Source organism: Cheilinus undulatus, linkage group 21, assembly GCF_018320785.1.
Source record: "Cheilinus undulatus linkage group 21, ASM1832078v1, whole genome shotgun sequence".
NCBI lineage: Eukaryota > Metazoa > Chordata > Actinopteri > Labriformes > Labridae > Cheilinus > Cheilinus undulatus.
In genome coordinates, this window is record NC_054885.1 from 7,862,700 (window position 1) to 7,873,899 (window position 11,200).

An 11,200-nucleotide genomic window follows, 5' to 3' on the forward strand; every position below is an offset into this window, starting at 1 on the left:
AGGAGGAGCTGTCAATTCTCTGGCACTGAGGAGAGTCTCTGCAGGCTTCTTAAAGGGAGCATGATCACCAATCAGAGACAGGTGAGTCCGATCAACCTCAGCGCTGCGGGGGAAGGGAGCAAACTCAGAGGAAACAAAGTGGAGTTAACCACAATCACCACCAACAGGAACCAGAAATGCCCAAAATAAAACCAGAATCAAAGAAACCACCACACCTTTTTATATTAAATATAATTGGATAACAATGATAATAATAGTAGTAGTAGTAATAATAATAGTAATAATAATAAGCTGCTATAAGGCTAATTGGCCCATAATTAGTGTAGTTTTGTGTGTGTTTCTTTTTAGTAATATAATGTAATAATCCAGATGTAGTGTACTTTAAATATATAGATAGATATATACTTGAACTTCAAAAAAACCTGAAATGTTGAAGTTTTTAAACTTTAATGTAAAGATTACTGCATGAAGACAAAAATAAACTGAATCAATGAAACCGAATCAAGATGCTGAAATGAAGGAAACAACAGTTCCTGTGCGGCACTGTGATTGGTCTAATGTAGAGTACACCGATTAATTCTGCATTCTAGGATTCAGAAAACAAGCGTTACAGGATGTTATTTCAGTATCTCAGACAAACAGTTGATAGACTATGTTTTTTTATTTTTTTTTTTAAATACATTTAATTAAAGTGTTAGTTTTAGATAGTCTGGTCCACTTCTTACCAGTAGGTGGCGGAAATGCACCATTTCGTTGTTTGCCAACCGCCAATTAATCCCAAGAAAGAAGAAGAAGGATCCTGCATTCTGATTGGTTATTCCAGCAGATCCCGCCCCTTAGCAGAAACGCGGCAAACTTTCAGCGAGTACCAAGTAGAAAACGAAAACAAGCAGTGAGTAAATTCAGTTTTCTCGACTTAAAAGACAAAAAATGAGCCTCAACGGGTAGCCAGTTAATATTCAGATATGTGCTATTGTCCGTAACTGTAAGAAACCACCCTAAAACTTAATTTTAAGGCTGTATCCTTATTGCATGTAATACTTTTAACTGTTAAAACATTTTCTAATAAGTGTCTTTCCCCGGTCTTTTCCTGCCTAATTTTTTAGTGGCAAATCGCTAATGATTAGAGAATTGATATATTCAGTTGTGTTTGCAGTATACTTCGGTAAAAAGGGTTAAATTAGGAGATTTTTAAGTAGAGTTTGGACTTTGCTCCCTGTCTGTTGCCTGCTTCCTGCTACAAATGCATGATAGTGGATTTGTGCAGATGTCAAATATGCCGATATTTGCGGATTTATTTTTTCAGATACCTTAATAAACACCCTTTAATTTTATCATAAAGATTTGAGTTGTATTTCTTAGCATATAGAAAACACAAAACCATGTGATTTTATTTCCTTTCTTTCTTAATATTGCAACATAAACTTTAACCTCCTGGGACTTGAGCTTTTGTTTGGAAAGCATGTTTAGTTTTTCTCACTTATTTGGGAGCAGTAGGACCTGATCAGTTTAAAACCTAAACCTTGTCTTTGAACAGGAAGTAGTTTTCACCAAAACATGATGTCTGCATCTGTGGACAGCGGGCTTATCTTACTATAGGACACATAAGAAAGTTTGGTTTTATTAATATTTTGAATTTTTTTATGCATTTTGAGTGTGTTTCAGTCAGTGAGAAAATGAGTCAGTCATTCAGACATATGGTGTAGTCTTTCTGATGAAGTAACTTGTTAAGGACTAACTAACTAACTCAGTGACATCTTTTAAATCACTTCTTAAAACTCATTTTATAGACTCGCTTTTATGTGATGTCTTCTAATGTCTTCTAATGTCTTTTATTCCCTCTTTCTAACAGTTTTCTCTTTAAATTTCCCTCTGCTTCCTGAACCTTTACCTTAATGCTTCTGTCTGCTCCTCTCTGATTTTTTTATCTTGCTTGTTTCTTATTGCCACCGTATCTCTTCTTTTCTCCCAGTTATTTTCAGAGCTTTTACCCCTCCTCCTCTTTTATTCTCTTAACCTCTTTATGTCGCTGTGTCCTTAAATATTGTTATTATGATTTTATCAGGACTAGTATTTTACCACTTCGTGCGTTTTAATTTTTGTATTATGACTCATTTATCCGTACACATCTTAATTGCTTTGATTCTACTTCTTACTGCTTTGATTCATATTCCTTTTTGTCTCCCCCTATTATTTTATTGCTCTTACATTTCTGGTCCTTAGGTCTCTCTTTTATGTAGCTGGGTTTCCTGTGTTGTCTGGATTCGTCTAGGTTATTCTGGGTTTTTAGTTCTTTGTTTTATTTTTTTCTTGGTCTTTAGTTTTACTCTGGAATTTTACATATCAATGGTTTCCAGCTTGTCATGTTTTCTGACTCTGTAATGGGTCCACTAGGATGATTATGATGTTACATTGCTGGCTTTATCTTTCATGGATTCCCCTGTTGTTGCGGTTTTGTCCTGCTATGTTCTTTGCTTGTGTTATGATGATGCTCTGTTTTATTTGTGTTTCTGCTTATTGTCAAAGCACTTTGCAAACCTCTGTTTTTAAAGGTGCTATACAAATAAAGTTATTATTATTATTATTATTATTATTAAGCTTCCTTAAATGTTGTGGAGATCCTGGAAAATTCCCTTTAAAATAATAAGAGATTCCCCAAACATAAAACATCCCTCTAAATCCACTAAAATGTCTCAGACATAACCAAAAATATGTCTAGAAATTTAAAAATATTTCAAAATGTCCTCAAATATTCAACAAATTTTCTGTAAGCTTTTCTGAAAAAGACCCAAAGATTTACATTAAATTCCTGAAAAATTTCAAGCACATTCCCCCAAATTTTAAATCAGATTCATGTAAAAAATACAAATAAATTTTCTCATAGTTCCATGGAAAATCATGTAAAAATTTCCAAACATGTTTCCTCAAAATATCCAAACAAATTTCCTAAAAGTTAATGAAAATTTAGAAGAAATTTCCAATTAAATATCTAAAAAAAATTAAGTCAATTCCTCAAAACCCTGTAAAGGTGCCAAAATATTTTAAAGCACTCTACCAAACAATTTGAACATATCCCAACTAATTTTTCAGGAAAATTCCTGACAATTTCAAAATGAATTCTCCAAACATTCTGAGCAGATTATTTAACATCAAATTTTATTTAGTTGTTTCTGAATTGATTTCTGTAGAAAAAGTAGGAAAGCCTCATTGTGCTCGTAGGATCTCAGGAGGTTAAACCAGTTGTATTAAAATAACAGATCACATCTTGCAACAGTGTCAGCTTTATGTATAAGGTGCATATTTAATTATTAATATGTAGTCCTTGTATTATTCTAGAACTCTAACCACATATTTTTGCTTCTATTTTCAGCAGATTGCAGGGCATTGCGTGTTAGATGCTCAAACTTTCAGGGGAAGGACCCCCATACAAACTCTCGCTACTCGCGCCTCACTTTAGATGTTTTCACTGTGAATTTCTACAACCGCACAGAAGCGAAGCTTCGCTGCCACTGCGCCTTACAGCATTCATACTGAGACTGTGAGGGTGTGATATTACTCATCTAAGAATTCACAGTGAAGATGAAACCTCACAGGGGAGTAAATATCATGGCTTTAAATCCGTGAACTAGGCTCTCGTTTACTTTATTTGATGACTCTGGGGGTTAAGCTTTTGGATCTGACTAGCTGGTTCCTCTTTTCCACAGGCTGACAACTCCATAGATTAGTGGAAAGCTCTGTCAATGCTTAACCCTTTAAGGCAAAGCATTATGGGACATTTGTTCACTGTGCCAGCATGTAAGGCCAAATATCAACTGTACATATCTGCAGAAAATATTCATATTCCTGCAAATAACCTTAATGAACTTTGAGCTGTTATCTACTGATAAAATGATATGATCCTGATTTTTCTGTCTGTGTGCAGGTGTGATGGAGGTGGACATCCTGGAGTTCAAGGTTCCCATGGAGAACAACAAAACTCTGTTTGTGTGGGGCATCCAGCCATCTCACACTGAAGCTCACATCTATGTGAGTCCAACAGGCTGAATATCTTTATAGTGTTAAATCTGTACTGACAGTTGACATTGTAAAACCTCCTAATCTTAGAAAATCTCTCTTCATCAGACAGTTTTTTTATGTCTGTGTTCTTCTTCAGGACAGGTTGCATCGTGTGTTCTCCTCCTTCGGGCCCCTCTACCTGTTGAAGGTGTGTCCTAACGCTCCCCTCAGCCCGCCCGGGTTTTACGCCCTCATCAAGTTCTACTCCGCTGCTCAGGCCTCGAAGGCTCAACGGCAGACTGACGGACGCTCGCTGTTCCAGGACTCTCCCGTCAAGGTCGTTACCTCATGGTGGTCTTCTTCTCGACTTAAAGCTTTGGCACACTTTCTCTGTTGACTTCTAGTTGACTTCTTTTTCTGCTATTCTTTAAAACCTACAAATGCACACTGCAGTTTTAAACAAACTTTGCCTCTTTCGTCCTTCTTCCACCATTTTTAAAAGCGCATGTATGTCTTCTCTTCTTTTTTATTCATCTTCTTTCATGTATGTTAGCTTGAGGGTAACTAGAGGTTACATGCTGCACCTCTCCAGCTCCTTTTTTTTTAACTGATTTGAAATTCTCAACCCCCCTTTTTACAACAAAATTAACAGCTAAAATTAAAAATTGAGTCAAGACGTAAACGAGGCAGAGAGAGCAGTTTAAATTTTATGAATAGAATACAAAACAACAAAATAATAAGCATTCATAAATAAATATAGAACATGCAGATTAAAGGAGAAACACTTTGATTAATCCAGATGTTTCCTGCAGTGTGTACTTGTGCCTCTAGGAGATGAATGTAGTTTTAGTTGTTGAGCAGAAGGGGGCAGTGTTGTTCAACATGAGGCTCAGGACATGTTTGCATGAATCTGGCAGTCAAAGATAACAAAGCTGGGGTTTTATGATAATCTCATATTATTTCTCTCTTTGTCAAGATTACTGCCTTTATTTAATACCCACAAAATCATATTAAATATGTATATTTTTAACTGTTTTATCATTTTCTTTTGAATGATGATCCCCTATGATGTAGGTCACTTGCAACTATAACTTACTGTGTTTATGCAATCAAGCAAGAGTAAAGTTACACATAACCTTTAGTATAAAAATTCACATAAACTTTGAATTTAGATAAACATCACATCAGGATCAGAAATTCTTTTTTAAAACCCAGGGGGAAATTTGGCTGTTAGAGTCAAGGTCAGGCTAGTTAAAACCAACTAAATAACAAAAACTAGAAATGTAAACATAATTGTGTTAAACTGAGATTGAAATATAAAATAGGCTTAACAAATACATGAAAACTAACTTAAACTTCATTGCGTGCTTGCAAAACTAACTAAAACAGCCTTTGATTTAGTCTTTGACACGTGCATATTGACTGCAACCAACACCCAAAGCTGAGGAGAGTAAAATGACCTGATTTGATTGAGTAGGACTCCACACAAAGGTAATTTTTTGGCCTTGAGTTGAACTCAAACATCAAATACAAATGAATGAATTAAGGAGTGAAGAGTAGCCTATTTTAATGTATTTTTAAAAATGATATAATATTTACTTTTTTCTGGTCCTGGGGCTCCCCCCTTGATAAATATCCCATATTAGTATGGGTGCTGGATATTATTGGTCTGATATTGGTGTCGGCAGATTTCAATATATCTGCTGGTATTCACATCCAATATTTTGGCTGTGAATATCAGCATATATTGACTGTAAATTTTGGCCATATCTATACATATATAAATTAGTTTCAAGATCAGGCTGGACCAACAGACCTACAGTACCAGTCAAAAGTTTGGACACACCTTGTTTTTCAAAGGTTTTTCTTTACTTTTATGGTTTTTCTACATTGTAGATTAATAACAAAGACATCAAAACTTTGAACGAACACATATGGAATAATGTTTAAACCAGAATTAAACCAAAATATGTTTTGTATTTTAGATTCTTCAAACTAGCCGTCTTTTGCTCTGATGACAGCTTGGCACACATCTGCCATCCTCTCTGTCAACTCATGAGGTAGTCACCAGGAACGGCTTTCCAACCATCTTGAAGGAGTTCTCAGAGGTGCTGAGCACTTGTTGGCTGCTTTGCCTTCACTTTGCAGTCCAACTCATCCCAAACCATCTCAAATGGGTTAAGGCACGGGTTCAGTTTCATGTTTTGACCTTTTTGAACAAATTAATTTACTTTTCTCAGATTGTGAGCTTTTAAACTTATCTTTTTAGCTTGTTAAATGTCAAAACTTTTATCATCAGTGCTGTTTTTTTCATATTTTATTACTGGTGAAATGAGATTGACAGTTTCTGGTTAAAAAGATGACCCTGTTAGGCCTTCAGGTTAGACCTGAATCCAGAGTCCGGCCCCTGCTGTGATTGAGTTTGACACCCCTGTGTTAAGGTCTGGTGTTTGCAGAGGCCAGTTCATCTGATGCAGCACCTCATCACTCTCTTTCTTGATAAAATAGACCTTACATAGTTTGGAGATGTGTTTGAGGTCACTATCTTTTAAAAAAAAAACAAATGATAGTCCCACTAAGTGGAAACCAGATGGGGTGGCGTGCCCCTGCAGATTGCTGTGGTAGCCATGCTGGATGAGCGAGCCTTGAATTTTGAAAAATCCCCAACTGTGTCACCAGCAAAGCACCTCCACACAATCACAGCTCCTCCTCCATGCTTTATGGTTGGAACAACACCTATAGGAAACATCCACTCACCTTTTCTGCATCTCACAAAGACACAGCAGGTGGAACAAAAATCTCAAATTTCTACTCATCAGACCAAAGATTACTACATTATTCCATACGTGCTCTTTCAGATTTTGATGTCTTTGATATTAATCTACAATGTAGAAAATAGTAAAAATGGAGAAAAACCTTTGAAAAACAAGGTGTGTCCAAACTTTTGCCCGGTACTGTACATATAATTAGTTTCAGCAGTTTCAGGCTGGACCAAGAGAGCTACATCAGCTGAGGTCATTTTCTTTATTCTCATTCTTTAAACTTTGAAGTGTGTTTGAAAGACTAAAGTTTGTTTCTTTGTTCATCCTCAAACCTTAAAGTGTGTTCAAAGGACTGAAGATTTAAGTCTGAAAAAATATTTGAAAATTTACCTTCTGCTAACTCATGAATTGTTCCATATCTGAAAAAGCTAAGAAAGGAGCACCCTCCAAACAAAAAAAACTTTTTTTAAGGTGCCTGACAAAAAGACTTACAAAGAAAGGAGAAGTGTCAGCACTCAAAATGTCCTTTTTGGTAGTTTTATTCAAGGCAGCAAGGCACAACGGACGCGTTTTGACTTAGTCTTCCTCAGCATTGTGAAACAATACATGGAAGGGCATCTTAGATACAGGAAGTGTTCAGGTACAGCTTTCAAAATAAAATACAATGAAATAAATTTAATAGGTTTCCTGGTAGGGGCTCTAATGCGTAGCAATACCTTGTACAAAGATCAATGTAAATTTAAATATAGAAATGCATTACAGTGACAATACAACAAATATTATCAACACCAATACCCAAATAGTACAAAAAAATGTGTACCTACAAAAATTTAGCCGACCCTTGACATGACTCCCCAGTCATACTGACAAAGTATTAAACACTGTATCAGATGAATAATCAAAGAAAAGAGCAATAAATATTCAAGAGAAGAACTTACATTTGTCTTGAATGCATAAGGCTCCCTCTAGTGGCTAAAAATGTTAGAATTGAAAAAAAGGTCCCAAAATTGTAAACAGCAACATAACCACAAACTCATATTGGAGAGTCACTGAATAAAACATCTGTTCAAAAACACTTAATGCAATGCGTTAAATGGTGTCACTAGATAGATAAATCTATTAGGCTTATAAATACCTCAAAAGATTTTATAAAAGGAAATGATTTGAAATGGATTAAAATACATTTCTATTATCAAGTAGACCCTGGACATGACTCTCCAGTCACAAAGACAAAGAATTAAAACACTATCAGATAAACAATCAAAGAGAAGAGCAATAAATATTCAAGAGAAGAAGCTACATTTCTTATATAAGTCTTGAATGCATAAGGCTCCCTCTAGTGGCTAAAAATGTTAGAATTGAAAAATGTTAGAATTGAAACAAAATGTCCTAACATTACTGAGAACAAGATAAACACAACTCGTATCGGAGAGTGATTGAAACCAAACGTCTGTTCAAAAGCACAAAATGCCATGCATAAAACGGTGTCACTCAGTGAAACAAATCTATTGGGATTGTACATACTTCACAAGGATTCATCAAAAAATATCTATTGATATGAAATACAATAAACATTATATCCAGGGAGAGGTAGACTTTTCGTGGATTTTTTAAGGCAAAACAGCCATAAATAAAAAAAAAAAAGAAAATGAAAATTTCAACCTGGTAACAAAAGGAAAACAATATGAAACTATGATGAAAAATGAAAAATGAAAAATTTCTTATAGTGACAATAGGCACAAAAGAAAAAGAATAATTAATCTAATAGTAGTGGTGACTGAGCCAATGCCACCACAAAATCACAAAGTCCCCCATCCCTAAGCACACTAATGAAATGTACTGAATCAAAATCAAGGACACCAAAAAACAGAAAAATCGGCTTACTGCTCGAAATGATGATGAACAGGATGTGTGGGTGTACCCAGTATAATATAACACAATTAATACAGACCACTCTTACAACACTTTTACAAAAAGCATCCAAGAAGGAGCTCCTCATTCAGACCCCTGGGGTGCTCTGTTTGTAAAGTGTGAATCCAGAACGCCTCTCTTTGGAGTAATAATTTGTCTCTGTCCCCTCCTCTCTGAGGGTTTTTGACCTCTTCGATACCTTGAAACCGAAGAGTGCAAACTTTATGTCCCACTTCATTAAAATGTCTGGCTACTGACGATTTATCGTCTTTATTTCTGATAGAGCTCTGATGTTCAGAAATACGAGTTTTAAGTTCTCTGGTGGTTTTTCCAACGTAGCACAAGCCACACGGGCACTTCAACAAGTAAACTACAAATTTAGTCCTGCATGTTATAATTGTTTTTATTGGAATCTTTTTCCCTGAATGCGGGTGACAGAAGAAGCCTCCTTCACCATAGCATTGCACTGCACACAACTGGAACAAGGGAAGTTACCCCCATAAGATTAGACAAGAAATTCTCAGGTGCTTTATAACAATCTGCTCTGGCAACTCTATCTCTAATGTTACTCGCTCTTTTGTGGGCAAAAATTGGAGGGTTTTTGAATAGATGGCCTACCTGAGGGTCACTAGATAAAATGTACCAGTTCTTACTAATACATGTCCTTATAGCGTTAGAAGCAGGGGAAAAAGTTATGGCACAGACTAAGTAGTCTTTCTTCTCTGGAGGGTTTGGAGGACAGCGTGCAGGGAAATGTATTTTATTTTGAAAGCTGTACCTGAACACTTCCTGTATTTAAGGTGCTCTTCCTTGTATTGTTTTACAACGCTGAGGAAGACTAAGTCGAAACGCGTCCGTTGTGCCTTGCTGCCTTGAATAAAACTACCAAAAAGGATATTTTGAGTGCTGACACTTCTCCTTTCTTTGTTCCATATCTGACCTACTGTGCTGAAGTTTGGGGTTGTGCGTGTAAGACATTTAGTCATTTAACTTTTATTTTACAAAAAAGAGCTGTAAGAATTATCAGTGGAAGTCAACATAGTGATCCATCAAACCTGTTGTTTATTCATTTAAAATGGTAAAAATTTCATAAATGTGATCAAGAAACCATCAGTACTCTATGTAAAGTAACTCTTGTGTTCATGAAAACATAAAACCCTCCTCTTTACTGAAGGAGGAGACTTAACATTGATTTCCAGAATTGTGGTTGCTATGGTAACCAGCTGATTGTCTATTTGTGCGTGTTCAGGTGAGGCTGAGCTCCAAACAGACTCCTCACTTCATGTCAGACAGCAGCAAACTTCTAAGCCACGCCCGCTGTGTGGATCTGGCCAATAACTGCCTGGGATTCAACGGCTGGACCTCTGACATCATCACAGTGAGTAGTGCATCCATACGCTTTACCTGTACTCACTTAAACACACAGGTGAGTTAATATCTGTTTGGCTTCAGCTGAAGGAGCTGACTGATGAAGATGAAGGTGTGGAGCAGGAGGAAGAGGAGGGTGGAGACGGGGAGAGGACACTCAGGTTTGGCTGCTTGCTGCAGCTCTCCTTCCCTTCTCATGGACAGATGGCCAGAGCATCAGCTGTGGTGGAGGAACGCTTCATCTGCACAGGTGAGGAAAGATTCACCTGCACAGGTGAGGAAAGATTCACCTGGGGCTGCATGACTCTCTCCAGATTGATAATCATATCTTTTGTCATCGCTTATTGATTATTTTAGATGACTTATTTAAAAACAGAGAATAAATGAAGCAGAAACAAATAATTAAACATCATCAAATGTGTTTTTGTGTCTGCAGGTCCAGATGTTCTTCTGCAGAGACGTTGTAAACTACAGAAGGTGGTCAGAGAGAAAGCTTTAGCCCAGGCCTTTTCTACAGTCCTGTTCATACTACTAGGTAGTCATGCTTTCAACACTAACCCTGCTCACTGCTGCTCATGCAGATTTACAGACTGAGCTAAACTCAGGCCGGCTGCTGTCTGCAGGTAACGGTAAGGTGATGGTGGAGGTGAAGCAGACGTCAGATCAGCTCTTACCTGAGGAGTCAGAGGGAATCCTGCAGGTAAATTCACCTGTTCTGTTCACATCATCACACTGTTTACGCTCTCTGTCGCTAACTCCTGTCACTCTCAGGTAAACGAGTTCACTCATGTTGAAGATGAGTGGGAAGAGGATGAAGAGTGGGACCTGACTGTATCATGAAAACACAGAGAGGTGCATTCTGGGAAACACTGTGAGAGCTTGATTTTAATTTATTCAATAAATATTTTACTATGAATTGTCACAAGTTTTGTATTTTATCTTTCTATGCATGGCTTTCACGTGATGTTACATGCTTGTATGCCGTATGCTGTGGAGTTGTTGACGGTTTTGATTGCCAGCTGTGTGGTTTTGCCTTTTTTATGTTTTAATGAAAGAAAGTTGCTCTTCAATTGTATGCATTAGCTAATAAGGAGACAAGATGTGGTTATTCTTCTGCAGATCCTCATGTGAGAAAGAGAACTATCAGGTTAGAAGCTCTGCTG

General features: G+C 36.8%; 1 protein-coding gene across 2 annotated transcripts; it reads left to right on the forward strand.

Moving 5' to 3' along the window:
• The first annotated feature begins 826 nt into the window (after positions 1-826).
• rdm1 (RAD52 motif containing 1) lies at positions 827-10,953 on the forward strand. Of its 2 annotated transcripts, none has more exons than XM_041778178.1 (8): positions 827-892; positions 3,923-4,026; positions 4,154-4,333; positions 9,919-10,047; positions 10,122-10,287; positions 10,474-10,572; positions 10,661-10,737; positions 10,809-10,953. In XM_041778178.1, exons 2-8 carry the CDS (start codon positions 3,928-3,930, stop codon positions 10,875-10,877), a joined length of 819 nt encoding a protein of 272 aa, XP_041634112.1. In that variant the 5' UTR covers positions 827-892; positions 3,923-3,927; the 3' UTR covers positions 10,878-10,953. The 2 variants fall into 2 exon arrangements, with proteins under 2 accessions (XP_041634112.1, XP_041634111.1); XM_041778177.1 differs by lacking the exon at positions 827-892 and adding an exon at positions 3,717-3,795.
• Positions 10,954-11,200: the final 247 nt, after the last annotated feature.

Excerpts from the sequence above, each read along its gene's own strand:
- rdm1 (XM_041778177.1), top strand. The coding sequence starts at position 3,741 with ATGCTTAACCCTTTAAGGCAAAGCATTATGGGACATTTGTTCACTGTG. Across the intron at positions 4,027-4,153 it reads ACACTGAAGCTCACATCTAT|GACAGGTTGCATCGTGTGTT; the intron begins GTGAGTCCAACA and ends GTTCTTCTTCAG. Across the intron at positions 4,334-9,918 it reads TCCAGGACTCTCCCGTCAAG|GTGAGGCTGAGCTCCAAACA; the intron begins GTCGTTACCTCA and ends GTGCGTGTTCAG.